Source organism: Perna viridis, chromosome 14, assembly GCF_037379345.1.
Source record: "Perna viridis isolate PV_CMFRI_1.1 ecotype Kerala chromosome 14, ASM3737934v1, whole genome shotgun sequence".
NCBI lineage: Eukaryota > Metazoa > Mollusca > Bivalvia > Mytilida > Mytilidae > Perna > Perna viridis.
Genome location: NC_142458.1, coordinates 16,308,228 through 16,330,920, shown reverse-complemented (window position 1 = coordinate 16,330,920; position 22,693 = coordinate 16,308,228). Strand labels below are relative to the sequence as shown.

The following is a 22,693-nucleotide window of genomic DNA, read 5'->3' as shown; positions in this document are numbered from 1 at the left end:
CTGAAATATTGCTGCTCAGACGTTAAACCCCAACAATCAATCAATCAATCAATCAATCGTTGATTAGGGAAAAAACAAAAGTTCATGGATTCTTGTATTCATGGATTTCAGATTTTCCGTATACACATCAATGGGAACCTCCTTTTTATTGGCAACAAAATATAGTGGTATTGGCTCACCGACGAAAACCACTAAAATTGGTACCCTACGAACAATAGTACTTTTATTGTGTTGCCGACGCTAATTTCATAACTAATAGGTGGTAAATTGTCAAGTGATACATGTATATACAGTTCGAAAAGGATGAAGTATTCATCTTATGGTGCGCTTACGGAATGTCTAAACAGTTACATATGTTTGGCCTAAACTGTATTGGGTATACAATTGTCGGGATAATAACATCTTTGTGCGGTTTTTTTTCTGAAAAAGTTGACTATATTCGGCCACGTTTCAATGGCCCTATGGTAGGTGTTTTTTCCATTGACATTCCCATTATTTTATTGGCAATATTAAAGAGTAAAGCCAATTATAATACCATAAACGATTGACGAAATACGTTGTAGCGGGTTCATTACATATGCTTTCACATATCATAAAGATCTGGTGTTTGACAAGTTATGAGTATACTTTTAGATTCACTGAACAGCAAGTGTACTTTCTGTGCGTTGGAAAAAGTGATTTTTTAGGGTTTTGTTCGTTTTGGTAACCAATGAATAAAACGGATGAAAGTAACCTTTTCTCTTGTCCTCCTCTTTCGTTTTCCCCGAACGAGTTGCTCATAAAAAGTCAAGTCCAGGGTAGACAAACGAGGAAAGGAAAACTATGATCCGTTAAATAAATCAGTTTTCAAGGTGCAGATGGATACACCATAACGATCCACGAGTTTGCAAGCTTATCAAATGTATTCGATGCATAACAGCGTAAGGTCTTTTTCTATGTTATGTAAGCGTCTCTGACGAAAATAGTTCTATTTTCAGTGCTTAAAACTTATTCAGTTGATATTAATCTTTCATTATAAATAACTTTTTTGTGTGTGTCCAACACAATCGTGTCGGATTTAATTCTAGATGAACCGAAAGCTTTTCGATTTCTTTTACGTTTATTTTAAGGCTTGTCCAAACCAGCTGCTCTCTGAAACATCGTAGGAAACTACATAGAACTTTCATTAATGGCCGACGTAATAATTGTGGTTGCAATTGTATATGATATAAGTTCCCGGGAAAAAAACATGGATATTACATTCCTCCTTAACTTATTAAAAAATAATTGAAGTATGAAATAAATAAATAAATAAATAAATAGACATTTTTTGTTGTTTCTTATTCAAAGTCTCTAAGTTTCTTGTATTAGCATTGATTGACGTTATGGATTTGTTTTCTTGATCACGTTATCAAGTGATTAAAATGTTTCGGTTTGCTAATTGTGTCTCCTGTTTTGCTCTAATAAAACATAATCTCAAATTTTTAAGTTGTGTGCTATTGTTTTTCGGTGTACAGCTTGGTGTTTAACTTTTTCCTTGTAACAATTGTCTCTTTCGACTATTTTACTCTCGTTGATTATCTCTTCATTTTACGTTCTCGGAATGTATCCTAGTTTTATCCTCATGCGTCTTTTCATGAGAACTTCGTATGATAATACACCTTTATCTGGGCGTGGTGTGGAACGATATCCAACAAGCATTTCTTTCTAACAAAATGTCCTTGTTTTTGTAGTTTGGCAATTTGTTCTGTTGTGTTTAACACTTTCTTGCTTTATGTTCTTTGTTGTGAATGTCTGTTTTCCATGTCTGGTATTTGTCCCTATATTACATTCTTTTGATTGCCGCTGTCAACCTTTGTTTCCTTTATTACTCTTTCACACTACTGGGTCGATACCGATGCTGTTGGAGTTTGTCCCCGAGGGAATCATCAACCCAGTAATACAATTTTAAAATTAATGGTTTTAACAAGAGGAATGAAAGAAAAACTGGCTCGGACGTCACCCAGTATAAAAAGGTCCGAACCTGACAGCAGACCGAACACAATATTGTCTTTTAAGACTGTGGTGTCCCCAGATGTGAATCAGCACGCTCACATTTGGATAGTGCCCCGACCATACCAACAAAAAGTACCCAATTACACGTTCAGTCTGCAGCCCATCTATTCCAGTACACAAATTCTGACTATTTCCAAATAATCAATCCACATTCTACCACTTTAAATGATATATTTGACTACAACGATGAAGAACCACATTGTACCATACCAAAATGTGGTATTAAAAATTGCAAAACATGCGACATTCTTATCATTGACTCTTACTTCTATAGTTCCATTACAAACAAAACCTTCCATTCAAGACGCCACGATGATTTTAGTTACGAATCAACAAAGTTAATATATGGATTAGAGTGCAACTTTTTTGGTTTTCTATATGTCTGTGAAACACAAGAACGATTAGACAAACGAATGTGCGGTCATCGTTTAGGAATTACTACGACTAAATTCCCAACAGTTTATTAACATTTTAATCAACAAGATCATTCAATCCTCTCTATGAAAGTTCGTATTTTAGCAAAAAAATTACAATCCTACGAACAGTCCCGTTCTAAGTAAAAACTATGGTAGGGAAAGAGGGGAGTACTGGATACGCAGACTAGGTACTGCAATACCTTACGGATGCAATGACAACATCAAAAGTATAGGAAACCTTTCAAGCCAATATAACAATAGCATAAATATGATGAATTTATTTGACAAAAATCCAAAACGGGAAAGGAGTCATGGCCATTGCCACTATACGTCACCTAAGTTACGTGATGTCTTCATAGATGGTCTCCTTTCTTTCATACGAAAACCTCTTGGACTTAATCACATTAGCACCAAACTCTATTATATACCTCTAACTCTACTACACTCCCTTTACAAAGTCTAAACACTCCTGTTTCTGAATCTACCTCATTATTATACAGACTTGTTGCCATCATTTTGGATATTGGTTTCCACAGACGTTTTAAACCAGTTTGTGTGAAAAGTCAAGTTGAGAAAAAAAAAGATCATTTCTCCCACTATCGTTTGTCAACAAATGTTTAGATGCAATTAATTTGGCTAACATCCTCCATCACAAAAATGCTACAAACAAAATTCCCCATATTTCATATCATTTTCATAAGACAAATCCATACAAACTATTTTAAATTCCTATATTTCACCCATTGCATCCAAATTTTCAATTATAAAAGGCTATTGCAGAACCTCGAGAGTAAGGCTAAACCACCTAACTGTTCTTACTAAAACTCTCCATTCAAATATGTTCCCTCCGGTCACGTCGTTACGGGAGTTTTAACCATCATCGAAAACGAATCTCTGCGTAATATCCTTTCTAAAGGCCCAAAGTACCGTGAACCACGCTCCATATATTGGAATTATAACTTTAAAGTTCTTACGGATGGCATGGAGGACTACGCAAGAAAATGAATAAAAAGAGAACATGAATACATTGAATCTCTGTCAGAGGGGTTAAAGGCCGTAAGGTCTTTAATTTTTAAAAGAATGAAAGTTTTAAGTAGATCAATGAGTGCCAAGGCTACATCAGTTTTCAAAGACAGGATGTAGCAAAAATGTTGTCTACTATACAATACAAACAACGTTACATAGCTGGATCTGCAGAAATGTACCACCAAATTTCTTTCAAAATTGTTACTTTCTATACTCACAACTGTCAAACATGGTCTGCAGTCCTACCACAACACCTGTTAGTCCCGTACACCGTATACATCGTTGTTTTTCCATGTTTACAAAATGCTGGAATTTTTAATTGACAATATATTTGTCCAGTGGTGGACGCGTTTTTCAACGAACGGTCGGCATTCCCCTGGGAACAAATTGTGTTCCTCTACTTGCTGACCTATTCCATCACTCTTATGAGGCTGACTTTATAGCTGATCGGATCCGAAAGAAAGAATATCGTTTAGCTAGATTTTTTTTATCTTAGTTTCCGCTATATAGATGACGTATTATCTACGTACAATTCTAATTTCGGGGATTTGATACATTTATGTTCTTTGTTGTGTATGTCTGTTTCCATGTCTGGTCTTTGTCCCTGGATTACATTCTTTTGATTACCGCTATAACATTTGTTCCCTTGATTACTCTTTCATAAATGCTTCAGCTCCTCCATTCGCTCATGAGTGCAATGGTGTAATTCTATTATGTTTAAAGCCTTGTTCGGCTGCAAAGTTATAAATTTAACAGAATTGAAGGGTGGCCCACTGTCGCTTTCTAATCTTCTCGGAACTCATTGTGTTGCAAAGATCTGTTTAAGTCTCTGTTTTGTTTGTTTGAAAGTCGTATTAGTTGGTTTTTTCAACTTCTGGTTGTATTAGTTAGTTTTTCATGAATATTGTGTGTTTTTTTTATAAATAATAACTAGATTGTATTGTCCATATGATTAAGGTCCTCCGAAATCCACTAATAAAACTTTCAACGGTTTTTTGGGTTTTTCTGTCATTTTCAAAGACTCTTTTGTTACTATCTTGTCACGAATTCTGAAGAGTTTTGAATTCTGTTCTACTCCTCTCCAACCTCAGCGTGTTCCTTGATAGTTTACGTAAATTTTTGAAATGTTGTTCATCCATGACATTGACATCTGTACCACTATCAGGTTGTACTTTCATTTCAACATCTAAGTTATATTCACTGCCTCTACTTTCCCTAATTTTTAACGTGTTTGACTGATTCATTGAAGTATTCATCTTCTTTGTATCGATCAGAATTTTCGCTAACATTGTTTTCCTTACATTTCTTTTCATTCTGTTTTGAATAATTCCTTTTTTACTCTCTTGATATTTACTGTTCGATTTATTCCTTAATATACACATTGATTCTTGTTCCTGAACGACACAATTGTTCAAGTGTTCTCTCTTCTGACGGGTTTCCATATTCACAATAATTTGTTTATTCACGTAGCCTAGACACAGAACAGTCCATTGTTTCTTCTCACTCATGTTTCATTTTCGAAAAAAAAAAACGTAAATGGAATGATGGTGATTGTTCTTATTAAAATACTTTGTGCAGCAAATTTCTTGTTACATCATGCTCATTTTTATCGTCTGCTATTTCATTCTTTTCTTTTTTTTCCAATTTCACTAATTCTTTTCCTCCATTATTCACCAGTACATCTTTTTTATCTGTCGTTTTGTGACCTTAAATCAATTGAATTATCTTTCATTTTTTTAACCAGTCTCCTCATTGGTTTCCTGTTAATAATGGGTCAGCACTTTGGTTAAATAGAGCACGGAATTTTTTCGCCTCCGTAACAGCTGTGCTCCGTAGCAGTTCCCCGTGATCCATTTTCGTCTTTCGGTTTTTAGCGTAACTCGTGAATTGGTTTCGGCTTTAAACGTCATGTATACTTCCTTTCTTCTCAAAATCGTCTGTTTTTTTATCTTCGTCGCCAATGAAACATCGTGGGAAACATAAATAGAACATTTACTAATGGCTGACTCCTAGTCGTCCTTGTGATGGAAAGTAATAATTGAGTAAGCATCTCCCTATGCCCTATTTTTCCAACCGCTGTGCCCCTCCTTATGATATTAGTTTATTCTGCACTAACAATTGCATCTCAAAAACTACCTCAACAACATGAAGGAAAAGCCTCGGTAAGAAAAGGGTTATGTGGCATTTTTGATAGTTTTTCAAAAAATACTGAATAGTGAGTAACTTTCGCAAGTGCTAATTTTGGCGTATTTTTGCGGTCTGTCTGGAAAAAAAATATATATTCCGAGAAATATTTAATTTTAGCTTAAATACATAGTGCATCCGCCAAAATTAGAAATGCCCAATTTTTTGGAAGACCTATCTGCCTCAAAATCGCCAAATTTTACAACCGCCAAAATAACCCGCCATATGGTTATACACAGCTTTTATATTGACATGTGTAACACAAAGATTATACATATAGGGCACTAAAATGCTTTCTACTTACAAAAATATTACTTCCCTTCTTACTATAATGCTTTATTGTGCAAGGAAAGGGCGCAGTACTTTAGGCAGAAGATATATCTTAAACACCATGTAGACGAAGGTTAAAATTCCATTCTTGCATATGCACGTTCATACATTTGTCATCAGACACAAACTGAGTAGAACAATAAGGAAGCTGATTTGCAATAAATTGGAAGGGAGACAGTGTCCAATCGAATTGGAGACCAGGATAACAGTGTCCAATCAGACTGGAGAAATACAATATACTTATGTACAGATAATTGGGCTACTTAAGCGTCATTTGAATGACAATGACACTAAGAATGTACTTCGGAAGATTTGTATTTGTAAAGGCAGTACATAATTGGTTAAGAATCATCTTCCTGTTTAATAGGACCTGTAAACCAGTGAATGTACGAAAATGGACCCCAAAAAACATAGATAACAGTTGTTTATAAAGTAGAAAATACTATATATATTATCAACAAAAACCTGTTATGTTTAAATATGACGCTCAACCATTTCTGCACTACAATAAATTTGATAATCCAATATGTTACTAATATTCTGATAACTTACCATCAACATTATATTTGCACGGAAGTATCACACTAAATGCGTTTTACAGTAGACATTCCGGATGAAAAATATGTCGATAACGAAGCGTACAAACCCTATAACAATATTACAATAAACGATATTGGTCTGCAACATGTGTGTGGCTGTTTGGGGTACTGGATTCAAGAAAACTAATGGTGTTTATGTCAACCGAAATTTCTTTTCATTGGTATAAAGCGCTCGTTGTTTACACTACAATGAATCTGTGTAAAACACTTCAACTGCCAAAACAAACAATATGCGATTACTGCTGCTTTTCACTTATAATCCCAAATTTTATTATATTTCGAAAGGACTGGCGATGACGGGAATAAGTAATTAGAATTTTGTTACTTGCAACATTTTGTTTGTCCGTAAATTCCACAAATTATAAGTCAATTTCATATATACAGTTATCGAAGATGCATAACGAGAATGGATATTTATTTATCATAGTACATGTAAATGTTCGTAATTTAGCTGTGACATCTTTTGTTAAGTCTAATATTTAATTACATTGTACTATTAAAGATAGAATATAATTATCGTACATAAAAGCAGCTCCCCGACCCGAGTAAAAAGGGTCCATCCAAACAATTAACATTTGGAAGATATCATTTAATTCAACAAGGCAACATTTGGTTAATGATCTAAGTGTTTATGAAAAATAACACAGTACTGTTAAGTACCGACGATACTATTGAATCGAATATGCGTTAGCACATTGGCTATATTCTACGAAAGTTGTCAAGTTTTTCTAATCATGAATACGAGTTGCTTATATATATTTAACCGAACGATGCATTAAATAAAATTCGAATATAACATACTATGTAAATGTAATAATGTTTTGCGTTGTACTAATTTTTGCTGTATTCGTGGTGGACAGAAAGCCGCAGAAAATAATACGAAATAAAACGAAATTGATTTTTAAAATCCATTTACAGTATATTATGAAAACAAAATTAGAAATAGAAAAGATGAATTTTAACGACCATGGCATGTACTCTGAAGTGCATTCCACCAAAAAGTCCGCCAAGCATCAACAATAAGGAAACGTAAGTAAACATTAATGAATGGAGAGAGGACAATTCGATGCTCCTTGTGGAAAACTTGAATCTCACTAATTAGAAAATTTTAACATATTTAAGTGAAATAATTTATTGTAGGTATTAGGAAACAAGTAACATGTAAAGGTCACATGTATAGAATAAAAATTAAAAAAAAAACTTCTTCCGTTAAAAGTTGACTATTAAAGAATTAACAAATGTACAATTAATAGTTTAAATATGTGAAAATTTGCACCTTCAAACTCACTTTGCAAAGCCCATGTTGCAGATCGAATCGAGAACGTTGTGTTTAATTTATTTGTTATGCAGTAAAGAATATATAGATATGCATTGTAATATTCTACGGTGTCTTATTATCTCTTAATCATTGAAAATGCACTAAAATGTAACCAACTTTAGAGGTATTTTTTCTGTGATTAAATAGTCAACTTTTGACGGAACAACTTCTTTTTCACATTTTTGAAATTATATACATATGATATTTACATGTTACTTGTTTTCCGTTACATACAATGAACGATTTCATTTAAATCACTTATCAAAGTGTAATGGGGTCGATTCATCTTTGACCCCTCTTCTAATTAATGTAAAATAGCAGAAAATTCTACCACTTTTCAGTTTAAAAAGAATGATATTTAAAAACTATAATGATTCATCTTTCCATTGACATATGATACAGCCATATGCCCTCTAGGCCCATTAAATATCGACAAATTCTTAGCCGTCCGCAGCAGTACATATACGTAATCGTCATTTTCCGTTTTTTCTAAGATCTGTAGTTCAGCATCTTATAGGCTTTATTTTAAACAATATTTGTTGAAAATTAGCAAATATCAACCAAAAATACCAAAGCAATAAAATACAATAAAGACCAATACAGAGACGTGTGAATCTTCATAACTTGAATTACATTTCTCTGTTTCCTTATTAACAACAATTTGGTACCTACACAAGGTGTGGTTAACGCGTCTAAATGATGAAAGTATATTTTGCCTTAGATAACAAATATGTTGCATGTAACATACCACACAAAAACTCTTTTCTCTATTATCAAACCAGTCGTGTTTGATTGATTGGAAGTTTTATTCATTATCTTTGACGTTTCATTTAGTCATGTTAAAGCATACATGTACAGTTACCAGTTAAAGTAGCATCCTTTCAGGTTTGTAAAGACTTTTTTTATGTATTCAAACTTCTCTCGTACTGTAAATGTGAGAATTTTTATGGGAATTTTGTTGGGTCAAACATATTCCATGGGAGTAAAATTCGCTGTCAGACGTTTCAACTTCGAAAGGAAATTAAACATTGGAAGTGGGGTTAATTTCGTGGATATTTCATTATAGCGAATATAAGACCTTTCAGTATCTTAAAAAGGCAAACTACACAAACAATTTAAAATTTATATAGGTATGAATATTTAGATCAAGCAATAAAATCCAAAATTACAAGTGCCGTCCAATTGTATAACGATTCGTCAACTAATTTGTTTTTTAGATATCGCGTGTCTTATTTGTTGTTCTAGCCAAAATTGCGATATTTAAATGTTTGCGATATGTGAGAAAACAAACATTATTCCACAAATCATAATCTATTTTTATATTGAAAAGCAAAGGACGCTTACCCTACCGGTGCACCTGGTTCATGCTCCCAGTTTTTAGTGGAGTCCGAGTTGCTCATTTGCTTTTGTTACTTTGTATGTATGTTTTAGTTACTTAATGTTCTTTGCTGTGTATGTCTGTTTTCCATGTCTGGTCTTTGTTCCTGGATTACATTCTTTTGATCACCGCTATACCCTTGGTTCCCTTGATTACTCTTTGCAATTGAAAGTCAGTTGCATTTTTCACAATCACGAGAATATCACAATAATTAACTTGTAAAGTTAAAGTACTCGCGTATTTCCCCGAAAACTAAGTTTCAATGTATCTACGACCACATCACCATTACAGTATACACTTTTGGTGTCGTATAAAAAAATAGAACAAAATCCCTCGCGGTTGTTCTCCGATGATTGAATCAGTAGTGGTTAAACTTGTCTTACCCCGAATTATATCTAATTTTATTCATGATATTTATCCAAATTTGCAGTATTACAAATTTCAAAAAAGCTGAAACACAAAGGCTTCATTCCCTGCATTGCACATGGTAGAACTTCTCAGTAATAGATTTGGTTTCTTATTTCGATAATTTTGGTTTTTACTACTTCTTGTTTACAATTATATTTTTACATTAGATTGAGATTTTTCTATATATTTGATTTTAATGCTGCTGATGAGATGTTACTCCTTGAAATACGTACACAGCTTATCGAAATCTTGATTCTTATTTTTGTATGTAATATGCCATAGATATTTCCTGTTATTTTTTTTATTGTTTTGTATTGTTTTCTTTTGTTTTTGTTTTAGTTTTTGTTTTGTTTTGTTCGTTCGTTTGTTTGTTGTTTTTTGGGGTTTTTTGCTTTTTTTTGTTTTTTTTTCATCATCTTCAGTACATGGTTATTTAATTTTATTTTGTACTTTACATTTGACAACTTTCCAGTTTTGTGCTGTTTGTTTGTTGATGTCACTGAGTTATCCCATTATTAATTTTCAGTCGATTTTTATAAGAGTGACCCATACGTTGATTACACAATCAAAATATATTAACATTCTATCGAAGTATTTGTAATAAAGAAAACAGTGAAAGATACGAAAAATGTCAAAATTTGAAGGGTTTCTGCAGTAACCATTTATTATGTGCGAGTTGAAAACCTCTTATTGTTTACTAAACGCAAATTCTCATCGTTATCTGAAAATCTGATAAAATCTTGAAACAAATCGTTTCCATTATAGTTTTACACCTTTGATTTTTACATTAGGTGACTCCTAAGTGTAAATCCACTGAAGACTCATGCAAAATTACACGACAATTGATGCATGCGTACTTTAGATTTAGTTATAAATAAAACTCAGTAGGCCCATAAGACAATGTTTGTCTGTATTGAATGGGCCTTTATAGATGTTTACTTCTAGAGTTTAGTTGGAATCTCCTATAATAATATAGAAAATAATAGCAGTGATAGGACCTACACTGCTACCACTCTCTCCAAAGAAGAGATTGTGGAAAACCATAAATCTGTGCTATCCTCTTTTGGTTCAGGTGGATCCTGAAAAATTCGAAAGAACTTTTGGAGACAATTAGTTCAAGACTATCATCGGAATAAAATAGCATTAAAACCTATGATTTTTCAACACTGTATACTTCTATTCCCCATACTCAGTTAAAATCCCGTCTTAAAAACATTATACATCGTTGTTTTTCCAAAAAAAGATGGTACACCTAGATACAAATATATAGTTCTTGGTAGAAATTCCTCATACTTTGTAAGAAATAATTCCAAATCATCTTCCAAGTATACAGAGGAAGATGTTTACAAAATGCTGGAATTTTTAATTGACAACATATTTGTCCAGTGTGGTGGACGTGTTTTTCAACAAACGGTCGGCATTACAATGGGAACAAATTGTGCTCCTTTACTTGCTTACCTATTCTTTCACTCTTATGAGGCTGACTTTATAGCTGATCTGATCAGAAAGAAAGAATATCGTTTGGCTAGATCCTTCAATCTCAGTTTCCTCTATATAGATGACGTATTATCTTTAAACAATCCTAATTTCGGGGATTTGATACATCGCATCTACCCAAAAGAACTTGAGATAAAGGATACCACAAAGAAAACTATTGACCAAACTTTACGACAAACGTGATGACTTTTCATTCAGAATTGTCAACTTTCCTTTCATCTGTGGCAACATCCCTTCGGCTCCTGTGTATTGAGTGTTCATATCACAACTCATACGTTATGCCAGAGCTTGCCGAAACTACGCAGACTTTTTGTATCGCGCTAGGACTCTAACAAATAGGCTTCTGGAACAGGGTTATGTTGCTACAAGATTGAAGTCATCACTACAGAAGTTTTATGGTCGTCATCATGAACTCGTGGATCGTTATGGTGTATCCATCAGCTCCATGAAAACTGATGTATTCAACGGGTCATAGTTTTCCTTTCCTCGTTTGTCTACCCCGGACTTGACTTTTTATGAGCAACTCGGTGGGTGTTTCTAGAAAAGCAGAGGACGTCCCTGGATTACATTCTTTTGATTACCGCTATAACCTTGGTTCCCTTGATTACTCCTTCCTACGAAATACGAAATATCACTCATATAGTTATTGCAAATTTCGATATGCTCTTTACTCGATTCAAGGAGTATCATCTAAATCAGCCGCATTATAAAGAACCAAATGCATATACATGTATATGGAAGAAATAAATTCAAAACTGAATTGTATTCAAAACCGGAATAAAAATCGAATTATTGGAAGCCCGATTCAAAACCGAGAGTCTACACAATACAATACAAGAATGAAGCCTCGGTGGTTGTCGTTAAAGGTATAAAAATATCTTTTAATGTAATGCATTCGTGGAAAAAACGAAAAGTTTAGGGATTCGATTCTCTAAATGGCCAGGATACATTTATAATTAGAATTTGAATTTAAGGAGGTAGACCTAGGGTAAGGGACATAACTCTTGAAATCAGTGATATGTTTGCATCATATTCAATTTCACCAAAGCATTTCAAGCTTTCATTTGAAACAGAATAAAATCAATCCAAGTTACTTTGATGCTTACACGAAATTAATGTAAAATGCTGAATACAAACGTTCCAATGATTTGTTAGAGTTGTGTCCCTTACCTTAAGTCTACTTCCTTAAACTTTGTGAATCGTTCCTTGGCATGATTTTAGACGGAACCACACTCAAATATATATTAATTTAATGAAAGTTTCCAAACTTAGTCTCTCATTCTGATAAATAAAAAGAACCTTTTTATAGATTGGTTTAATTTGTTTATTCCAGATTTACGACAAATGTGAGATGGAAAAAGTAAGACAGTACTTTTTCATTGTTTTAATGACTTTTGGGGGCATAATGCTGGGGTTTAATAATATTATGACGTCATCAAAACATGACCGTGTTTTCTTAAGCTACAGTAAAGTAGGTCAAAAATCATGGAAGTTGCCAATCTCAGAAATAAAATATCATTACAGACGAAAGATCTTGTCCAAAACGTACTATCCTATCATATCAGAAGGATACAAGATCAATAATGAAGATATATGCCGAGGCGTTGAAAAAGTGTCTTGTCTTATTATTGTTCATACGGCAGCAAATCACTTTTCAAGACGACTGCAAATGCGAATGACGTGGCTGAACGTCACCAATTACAGTCCAGAAAATATCAAGGTTGTATTTCTACTTGGACTTGTCCCAAATACTACAATTCAGCAGAAAATTGAACGAGAAAACAAATTGTATGGAGATATAGTACAGGGATACTTCCAGGATACATATAGAAATTTAACACATAAAGGTGTAATGGGATTAAAATGGATCTCCGAACACTGCAAAAATACAGAGATAGTCGCCAAGGTAGACGATGATGCCATTATAAATTTCTTCAAATTTTTCGAAGAAATGTCATATCGAAAATACAAGAAAAAGACTATTTATTGCAATAAAATACACCAACACTCGGCGCCAATAATACGACAAAAAACAAGCAAATGGTTTGTTAATGATGATGTATACAAGAAAATGAAGTACTATCCGCATACATACTGCAGTGGATTCACTGTGTTTATTTCAACCGATTTAGTCCCAATGTTATACAGAGCTGCTAAAGGTTCGCCATTTTTTTGGGTGGATGATTTTTTCTTGTTTGGACTTTTGCCATCAAAGGTTTCAGGTATTAACTACGAGACCATTCAACCAAACTTTACATTGGAATATGATAAATCATATACATGTTACATGCAAAAGGGAAAAGGGTGTCATTACTTGGTGTTTCCTGCGGGAAAAGGAATAACTAAGATGTGGAAAGCTGTTATTCGTGATAGAAAACAAAGTATTTACGGTAATTACTACATGGCTTTGATTCCTACTTAAGTAGCACTCAAGCTAAGAAATATGCAAAATGTGATTCATTAGTAAAAAGAAAGTATTTACGGTAATTACTACATGGCTTTGATTCCTACTTAAGTAGCACTCCAGCTAAGAATTATGCAAAATGTGATTCATGGATAAAAAGCTTACATATTTTTATTTTTGATATTTTGTTTGAAATGTCATAGTAAACAGAAATTAACATGTGGTTTTTCATATAACCCGTGCTCTTAGGAGATAACAATTACATAGAATGCACTGTAAATTTCAAAATTAAGGGAGATAAGTCTGTAAATGGCGCTCAAATACAATAGAATCTACTGGGTTTTCAATGTGGATTATCTCCTAACAACAGGCAGATTTGAACGAATAATTACACATTTTATAGTAAAGACCCATAAAAGACCCAACTTAATTACAAATATAAAAATATGTAGACTTTTTGGGGTGTATCACATTTTTCAGATTTTGCATGATTCTTACAAAGGCAGCTACTTAAAAGGATAACTTATGTTTTAATTCGCTATATGTTATTCATAATACATTGTTGTATGTGCAAATCTTCCTTTGAGCAAAATTATTTCCATGGCATCAAGTTATAAAAATATGGTTGATGTGCATATACTGTAGGTCTTGGCATGACTGCTGAAAGTTTCTGCTCGTCTTGTTGAAATAGTGAGAATTTACGCAGTAAATCTGCCAAAGAAATGTCGTTTTACTTTGACATACTGTGAAAGTACTGTTGTTCGTGGGGTTCAAATTTTCGTGGTTTTCGTGGGTAGGCCAAACCTCAAAATTTGATTTCCAACAAAAAGGAGAATCCCTTTTACGTGTATACTGAAAACCTCAAAACCACGATTCCAAGAATCCTAGAACTTATGTTTCTTCCCTAATCCACGAAAACTGGTTTCCACGAATTAAGTACTTTCACAGTAGTTTCGTTTCAATTAAGACTGTGTATTCAATTGAATGATTGATATTGTACAGTTAACATAGTTTTAGGAAAAAAACAACAAAATATCGTGAAAAAAAACCAAAGCGTCAACTGTGGGATGTTTCATATACCTCAAAATCCAAATACGTGGCTAAATATGAACGCATGAAACAGAGACGATCTTCATCCACGATGTAGGAAACTGAATAAAAAAATTCACATAAAAACTGAAGATAAGAGAAACAAGACGCCACACAAACAACTAAAGCACTAGCACTAAAATCCCATAAAAAGAAACAAGAGATCAGGTGCTCCGGAAGGGTAAGCATGTCCTGCTCCGCCAGCAGAACCCGCTATATCGCAACTGAGTACAATCCGGTAATAATTTAGCTAGAATAATGCAGCTCCACATGTCAAACACTATTGGCATTAGGGCGTAAAAATAAGTATCATGTTATCAGCGTTATGGATAACAAATATCCAAACCAAAATTACCATGAACTTAAATCATCAAAATCACAAAATTTGTTAAGTATTACTCCTGCTAAGATTCATGCAAAATGTGATACATGGTTGGAAAGCCTACATATTTTTATTTTTGATATTTTGTTTAAAATGCTTTAGTAAATAAAAATTAACATTTGGTTTTTCTTATAACCTGTGCTCATAACAGATAAAAATTGTATAGAATGCACTGTAGAATTCAAAATTAAGGGAGATAACTCTGTGAATGACACTCAAATACAATAGAATCTGTTGGGTTTTCAATTTTGATTATCTCCTAAGAGCAGGCAGATTTGAATGAATAATTACACATTTCATTATATAGATCCATAAAACAACTTGATTACAAATATAAAAATATGTAGCCTTTTTTTAGGTGTATCACATTTTTCAGATTTTGCATGATTCTTACAAAGACAGTAACTTAAATGGGATCTTTCAACCACAATAACCTCTACGGTTATTTGTTATGCTACCCCCATTAAATGGATGCTTTCAGGAAAAATGAAATTTTCTATAAACTTTAAAAAAAATACCAACTATTCTAAAAAAATAAATACCATGCAACGATTTTTTTTACTGAAACACAAAAAAGCATTAACTTACTTTTTATCATTACCTTAATTGTGTAAAATTGTTTTAACTTACTCCATGATGTAAGAAACTTTTCAACTGTCATGCTAACTATTTTCTATAAAAATAACAGTACTCCTTACATGGATATCTAATCAGATCTAGTGCAATTTTACTTAGTAAATATGTTCTTATGTCTGCGAAAGAGTGGTTCCATAGATTGATCTCAGCAGTGGTTACAGTGATAGTTTAGGGTCACAAAGACTACCTGGCAAAATGGATTTAAAATACCTGTAGCACACTTCTCGTGAAGTTAAAACTCGTCTGAATATGTCAGAAATATACATTTATACATGCAGTATACTACAGCTTATCAAAGTATAAAAGGCCAAGTTGTTCCTTTTTTTTTCCCTTTGTGGATTTGAATATATAACAATGATATTATCAACAACATCTCAAAATTATCTTTACAAACATTAAAACGAATTTTAGAAAGGAATTGCATAGGCCATTGTTTTGGAGGGACTGACTATTTAAGAAATGTTTTCAATTGTTGGTTAGATTATGGGGTATAAACGACTTTGGACCAGTTTACGCATAAGCGGTTTATGTGGCAGCGTAAAACGAGTCAGAGTCGTTTACATCCCATAATCTAAACAACAATTGAAAACAATTCTCATATTTCATTAAAAAAACACACGAAGACAAAAATAAAATCACAATATGTTGTTTTTATAATATAAAATCAACATTTTAACGCGGATCTGTCAACTGTTAATCCATTGTGTCATTTGTAATATTTACATGCATTTTAGGGTATTGGGATACCCCATTGAAGTAGTTCCGTAATTAGGGGTGTGGCTAAAATACCAAGTAAGGTTATACGAAATGAACAATTTTGCTCGATAACGTTGAATTATTAATAATTTCACAAAAAAATAAGACAAGTCAAATAGCAGCAGTCGAAATAGTCTGCATTTAATTCTAGCGAATTGAATATGGTCGCGATCGACAAGGAGAGGTCAGAGTTCACATTTCATATTCTTTTTCTTTTGAACATTCATATTAAGTCATCAAATGTTATCAGTAATTTAACATGAATTACAATATCCCATCATATTTATATGTGCCAGAAATATTTGAAAAATAAATACCTATATATCTAAATAAGAACAGAAATAATGTTTGAAAAGCAAATTCCTGTGCATCCGGCCCTTTCTCCCAGTTTTTAGTAGAGTACGAGTTATTCATTTACTTTTGTTACTTTGTATGTATCAGTTTGACTATTTTATGTTTTTTGTTGTGTGTGTCAGGTGTCAATGTCTGGTCCTTGTCCCTGCACTACATTCTTTTGATTTCCACCAGCATCTTGGTTCCCTTGATTACTCTTATAAACAGCGAAAATCTACCTTTTGCGGGAGATGAACAGCACTTAGAAGACAAAAATAGAACAAAGCTAATTTAAGAATTAAAAATATTTATATGAGAATAAACTAATTTAATAATGATTATATTTTCAATGGTTTGTTATACTATTGTTTCATGTAAAAAAAGAAGTTCCTCAATTTCGTTATCCCCATTTTCTTTCAGTAAATATACAAGGCGTTCTAATTAATTGTATAAGTGTCCTGCATCTATTTTCACCAGTTTACGTCTATTCCCTTCATCTAATATATTGCATCGATAAAATTGAATGTTTAAAATAAATTTCTTCCGCAGACCTATAACCGATTTACTACGTATCCTTCCGTTAGCATATGGGCTTTTTCATACAGAATGTGAAAAAATACAGCGTATAATGTTTGTAATAGAATATCTGTGTTGCATGAAAATAAAGATCCATCCAACTACCTTAGTTGTTTCGTTGATAACATCTGAAGACGGTCATAACAGTAATAATACACACAATTTCCTGTGCAAAGGGTATATTCATTATTACAAAGCTTTACACATCTCTCATATCCAGTACCAGACTATCCCTCTTTATGTAAGAGTAATCAAGGGAACAAAGGTTATAGCGGTAATCAAAAGAATGTAATCCAGGGACAAAGACCAGACATGGAAAACAGACATACACAACAAAGAACATAAGGAAACTAAAATCATCCATACAAAGTAACAAAAGCAAATGAGCAACTCGGACTCCACTAAAAACTGGGAGCATGGACCAGGTGCACCGGTAGGGTAAGCGTCCTCTGCTTTTCTAGAAACACCCACGAGTTGATCATAGAAAGTCAAGTCCGGGGTAGATAAACGAGGAAAGGAAAACTATGACCCGATGAATAAATCAGTTTTAAATTAATACAGTACAATGGATATAGCTTCGTGGATTGCGAGGAGTAATGCTCGTGCCTTGTGATTTGTTTTCATATCCTGTATAGCAGAGCCTATAAGCTAGTAAACTTACGAGTGATTTCCCCTGGCTTGTTACACTGCGCTCGATAGAGGCCAATCTATAAGTTAAATAAGCCCACGCATTGATACTTAGTGAATCAGGAAGCGGTTTTAGGTTTGCGAATGAGATTGTAAAACACAAACCTTATCTTACATTAAGACAGGTTAAACTGTAACAGACCTTGTCATGTGATGTTTGTTGGTTGACAAACATTAATGTATGTTAAGTGGTTTGTAAAACAAATTAAGGTGCACGTGGTCTGTGAGAAAATGTTTTAAAGTACAAGAGGAAAATGCAACCTATGTTTCCTAATGTTTTAGAAAAATGAGTACATATGTTTGTGGTCAGAATGATATATGTACTAGTAATTATTTGTACTTATAACCCCAATAAAATATTGTTTCTACACAATCAAATAAAATACAATACACATTCACTGCGGAACCCATGTGAAGTTTTACTAGACTTCCAACCAGTAGGCTTCTGGAACAGGGTTATGTTGCTACATTATTGAAGTCATCACTACAGAAGTTTTATGGTCGTCATCATTAACTTGTGGATCGTTACGGTGTATTCATCTCCGCCATGAAAACTGACTTGCTCAACGTGTCATAGTTTTCCTTCCCTCTTTCGTCTACCCAAGACTTGATTTTTAATGCGCAACTCGGTGGGTGTTTCTAAAAAAGCAGACGACGCTTACCCTACCGGTGCATCTGGTTCATCCTCCCAGTTTTAGTGGAGTCCGAGTTGCTCATTTGCTTTTGCTACTTTGTATGTATGATGTTAGTTTCTTTATGTTCTTTGTTGCGTTTGTCTGCTTTCCATGCCTGGTATTTGCATTCTTTTGATTACCGCTATAACCTTGGTTCCCTTGATTACTCTTTTAACAAACTATATTTATACATGTTTTCCTCTTTTGTCTACCCCGAACATGACATTATGGAGGAGCTTCTGTTCCGTGACACATAATCTGTATTGTGTGTGTCTATTTTCCTTGTCTAGTCCCTAGATTATATTTTAATACCGTTCGATTCCTGGTTCCCTTAATTCCCTATCATTAGATTTTCTTCTTATGTTGTTCGTAAATATATAAAAATTGAATCTAGGCAAGCTCTTCCATTTGAGTGAATATTGACATACCATGCATCATTCACGCATGTTTGAGTCCGGATGGTTTAAACATCTGTGAGCAGTTTCTTCCAGTTTAGTGATTTGTGTGTCCGATATTAGCTGACCGTTTTCGGGGAAAAAAGTAATGCTACGCTTTCAACTGCAAATTAAAAATTCTACTTTCGATAGTGAGTCAAGTAAAGACTGTGGTATGGATATTGACCAAAATAACACTGGAACTTGTTTTTCGTGAATAGATATAATCGATTTAATTTGAAAGTTCGCCTATGCTAAGTGTCATTTCCAACATCAAATCGCTTGTGAGGATTTATTATCCAGGAACAGAACGTAAAGTTTGGTATATCAGTACTACAGAACATGTGAAACGTTGGGTTAATTTTTTTTTTTGTCTTTCGTCTTCTTCACGATGCATCAGTACAAAATTAAGATACTCACCCGAAGACGTTTGTTCTTCCCTCTACCGGTCATTACAGTGCTCCGCCCGGTTCCAAGTATGTGAATATCTGGAATGAAATACGTCAGATTCAGAAATAGTACATATCATTTGCCGTCATGGTTACAGTTCATACGTGTGTGAGTGTAGTTTCAGTTTGCTCACAGTCTTTCTAGTTGTTTTTTTTTTTTGTGCTTAGTTTTTATTTATTGCTAAATTTTGTATTTTTTGTTTTGTATTGTGTTGTTTTGTTTTGTTATTGTTATTGTTTTTGTTTTTGTTTTTGTTTCTTGTTTTTGTTTTTTTTTCTACGTCGTTTTTATTTCACATATCTCTGCAGAGTTTTCGTTAAAAAAAGAAATTGCTTCGGTGGCGGATCATGTATTGGTCTGGGTCGAAGTCTAAAGCAAACAACTGTTTAAAATGAATATTAAAATAGTTACATTTCAAAGTTAAAAAAACAGGAATATATGGATGCTGAAACAACACTTAGAAATCGTCTTCCTTGGACAAGTAACATATCACTGGTTTACTGGAAGAATTTGTTCTGTAAAGCTCTAATGCTGTTTTCTCCTCCCAGATCCCGCACCGTGATCACTAACCCGTACCGTGGGCTTAATGTGCTCCTCACAGATCCGATGGTGTATACTCTAACCCTAACTGTTGGCTATCTGTGCTCCTCACAAATCTAACACAATGAACTCTTACCCTAATTGTTGGCTTACTGTGCTCTTCCGAGATCCCATACCGTGAAAAATCTAACTGTGGACCAACAAGCTCCGAACAGCGTCTGACGTTCCAATTTCACTCTAGACGCTCTAAATGCAGGAATCTTGCAAATCTGGAAAAAATCGAATGATTTTGCGCGAAGTTATCCGGTTGTCTAGCGATGTATGATATGAATTATGCCCGAGAATGTCTAAAGGCCTGTCTGCCGCGGTTAGTAAGAGGAAACGAACGCCTGCCGCTACGTGGAACTTGGTGGACTAACTGCCTCTACATTGAACCCGACTGTTGCAGTAAAACATGTCAAGTGACCTGCCCCGTGCAGGTCCGGGTGTTAAAAGAATAGGCCTGCAGCAGCGCTAAGCTTGTCGTAAAAGGCGACTAAATAGTGCTCAGAACCCTAGCCGGGGGCTAGGGCGCTCTGCCTACAGAGCAACTGGGATGTGTGCCCCAGGCGGTGGAATGGGGTACCCCTGGTGTGTTACATGCAGGGGTTGTCAGGCTATAATACAGAAAACCTGACCACAAACCATAGTGGTACGCCGTGTTGGGAAAGATGCCACGTTCCTCGCACGTTAAAGAACCCTACTGTGGTATTCTCCCGGAGTAGGAACCATAGGGCTCCGCCACATGAGGCTAAATTGCCCGACCCTACCCACCTCTCCCTATTTCCAGTGGCAATCAAAATTTGTCGACCCCATTGTCCTTGTGTCCCATCCCTTTTTCATTTCATCATCATCTCATGTTCATTTTATCATCAATTTCATGTTCGTCATCTGAATATAGCTGAAATATTGCTGCTCGGACGTTAAACCCCAACAAACAAACAAACTTAAGTAACCTCCAAAAGGAGAGTTAAATCATGGTCTCATAAGAGAGGTGGTCCTTATATACAGTTTGAGTTTACATAGACTGCACTACTTGGGATATTTTAATCATGGTCTTTTAATATAAAAATAGAAGATGTTGTTTGATCAATGCCAATGAGACAGCTATCCACCAAATGCCTAGCAACGAACAACTGAACTTCTACAGGTCACCACACAGTCTTCACTGATGGGCAAAACCAATAACATAAAGCAAGCTGTAAAAGGCACCAAAATAACTGTGAAACAATTCGTAAATACGAAAATCGACTTAATGTATAGAAAAACTTAAAACGAAAAGCAATGAACGTAAAAGCAACGTCAACCACTGGATTGCATGTTTCTGGCTTGGGACAGGCACATAAAGTATGCGGCAGGGTTAAACATGTTTGTGAACGCTCAACCCTCCCCTAACCTGAGACAGTGCATGGTGGGAAATACAGCGATAAAACGTGCTAAACAAATCTTCGAATTTGGATTTAACTGTTTAGATCGGTACAGAATACATCACCTTAACAAATAGGGCAAAAGACAAGCTTTACCTACCGCAGAAGAGTACTCGTTATTCGTAAGCTAGTTCAAAATCCAAAAGCAACTGATAAGCACACAGTTTGTTTTTTGGTTTTGTTTTTGTTTTTTAGACAAAAGAATCAACACATCCAACAGAAATTAGCGAAAACATATCATGAAATATCTGAGAAAAACAAGGTCTTCGTATTCAACGGGTCATAGTTTTCCTTTCCTCGTTAATCTACCCCAGACTTGAATTTTTATGAGCAATTCGGCGGGTGTTTCTAGAAAAGCAGAGGACGCTTACCCTACCGGTGCACCTGGTCCATGCTCCCAGTTTTTAGTGGAGTCCGAGTTGCTCATTTGCTTTTGTTACTTTGTATGTATGATTTTAGTTACTTTATGTTCTTTGTTGTGTATGTCTGTTTTCCGTGTCTGGTCTTTGTCCCTGGATTGCATTCTTCTGATTACCGCTATAACCTTTGTTCCCTTGATTACTCTTTCACTAACCCTCCAGAAGGTAACAGTGTCAACACGTATTTTTTAGAATAATAGATGTTCCCATGGCAATTCGATTGTATACAAATCCATATTCAAAATTCCTTGTGAAATATTATACCACTTACTAGGAGGGTAGATAGGGGTGGGGATAATGGGTGAGAAACGGTGGTTGAAGGATGGAGTATCTCCTTTACAAAACCCCCTATTTACTAGAAACATCCGTGATGAAGCAATGCAATAAAATTTTCTTGATTATAATTGATCCATATTGAACATCTTTCATGGATTAACTTCAACAGCAACCAATCCATACCAAAAATAGTAAGAGAGCAAGATAATCCAACTATGAACAGGGACTTTAATATCCGACTAGTTTAATCCCAACGCACACAAGCGCCTTTCCAGTCAGGTGATGTTTGTCTATAATGCATGGTTTATTTTGTCATCGTTCTATTACCATTATCACTTTTGATGCCAGGGCCTTTCAGAACTGACAAAGGAGTGTTAACAC

The 22,693-nt window shown here is 34.5% G+C and overlaps 2 protein-coding genes across 2 annotated transcripts; one reads left to right on the top strand and one right to left on the bottom strand.

Moving 5' to 3' along the window:
* Positions 1 to 2,715: 2,715 nt before the first annotated feature.
* LOC148598389 (uncharacterized) lies at positions 2,716 to 6,959 on the bottom strand. Its single transcript, XM_088562288.1, has 2 exons — positions 6,543 to 6,959; positions 2,716 to 5,739 (listed from the first exon to the last, which is right to left on the bottom strand). The coding sequence occupies exon 2, from the start codon at positions 4,982 to 4,984 to the stop codon at positions 4,517 to 4,519; it is 468 nt and encodes a 155-aa protein (XP_088418414.1). The 5' UTR covers positions 4,985 to 5,739; positions 6,543 to 6,959; the 3' UTR covers positions 2,716 to 4,516.
* A 1,720-nt stretch (positions 6,960 to 8,679) lies between these two features.
* LOC148598388 (beta-1,3-galactosyltransferase 5-like) lies at positions 8,680 to 14,169 on the top strand. The gene is made up of 2 exons (XM_088561753.1): positions 8,680 to 8,792; positions 12,524 to 14,169. Exon 2 carries the CDS (start codon positions 12,542 to 12,544, stop codon positions 13,610 to 13,612), a length of 1,071 nt encoding a protein of 356 aa, XP_088417879.1. The 5' UTR covers positions 8,680 to 8,792; positions 12,524 to 12,541; the 3' UTR covers positions 13,613 to 14,169.
* The last annotated feature ends 8,524 nt before the right edge of the window (positions 14,170 to 22,693 follow it).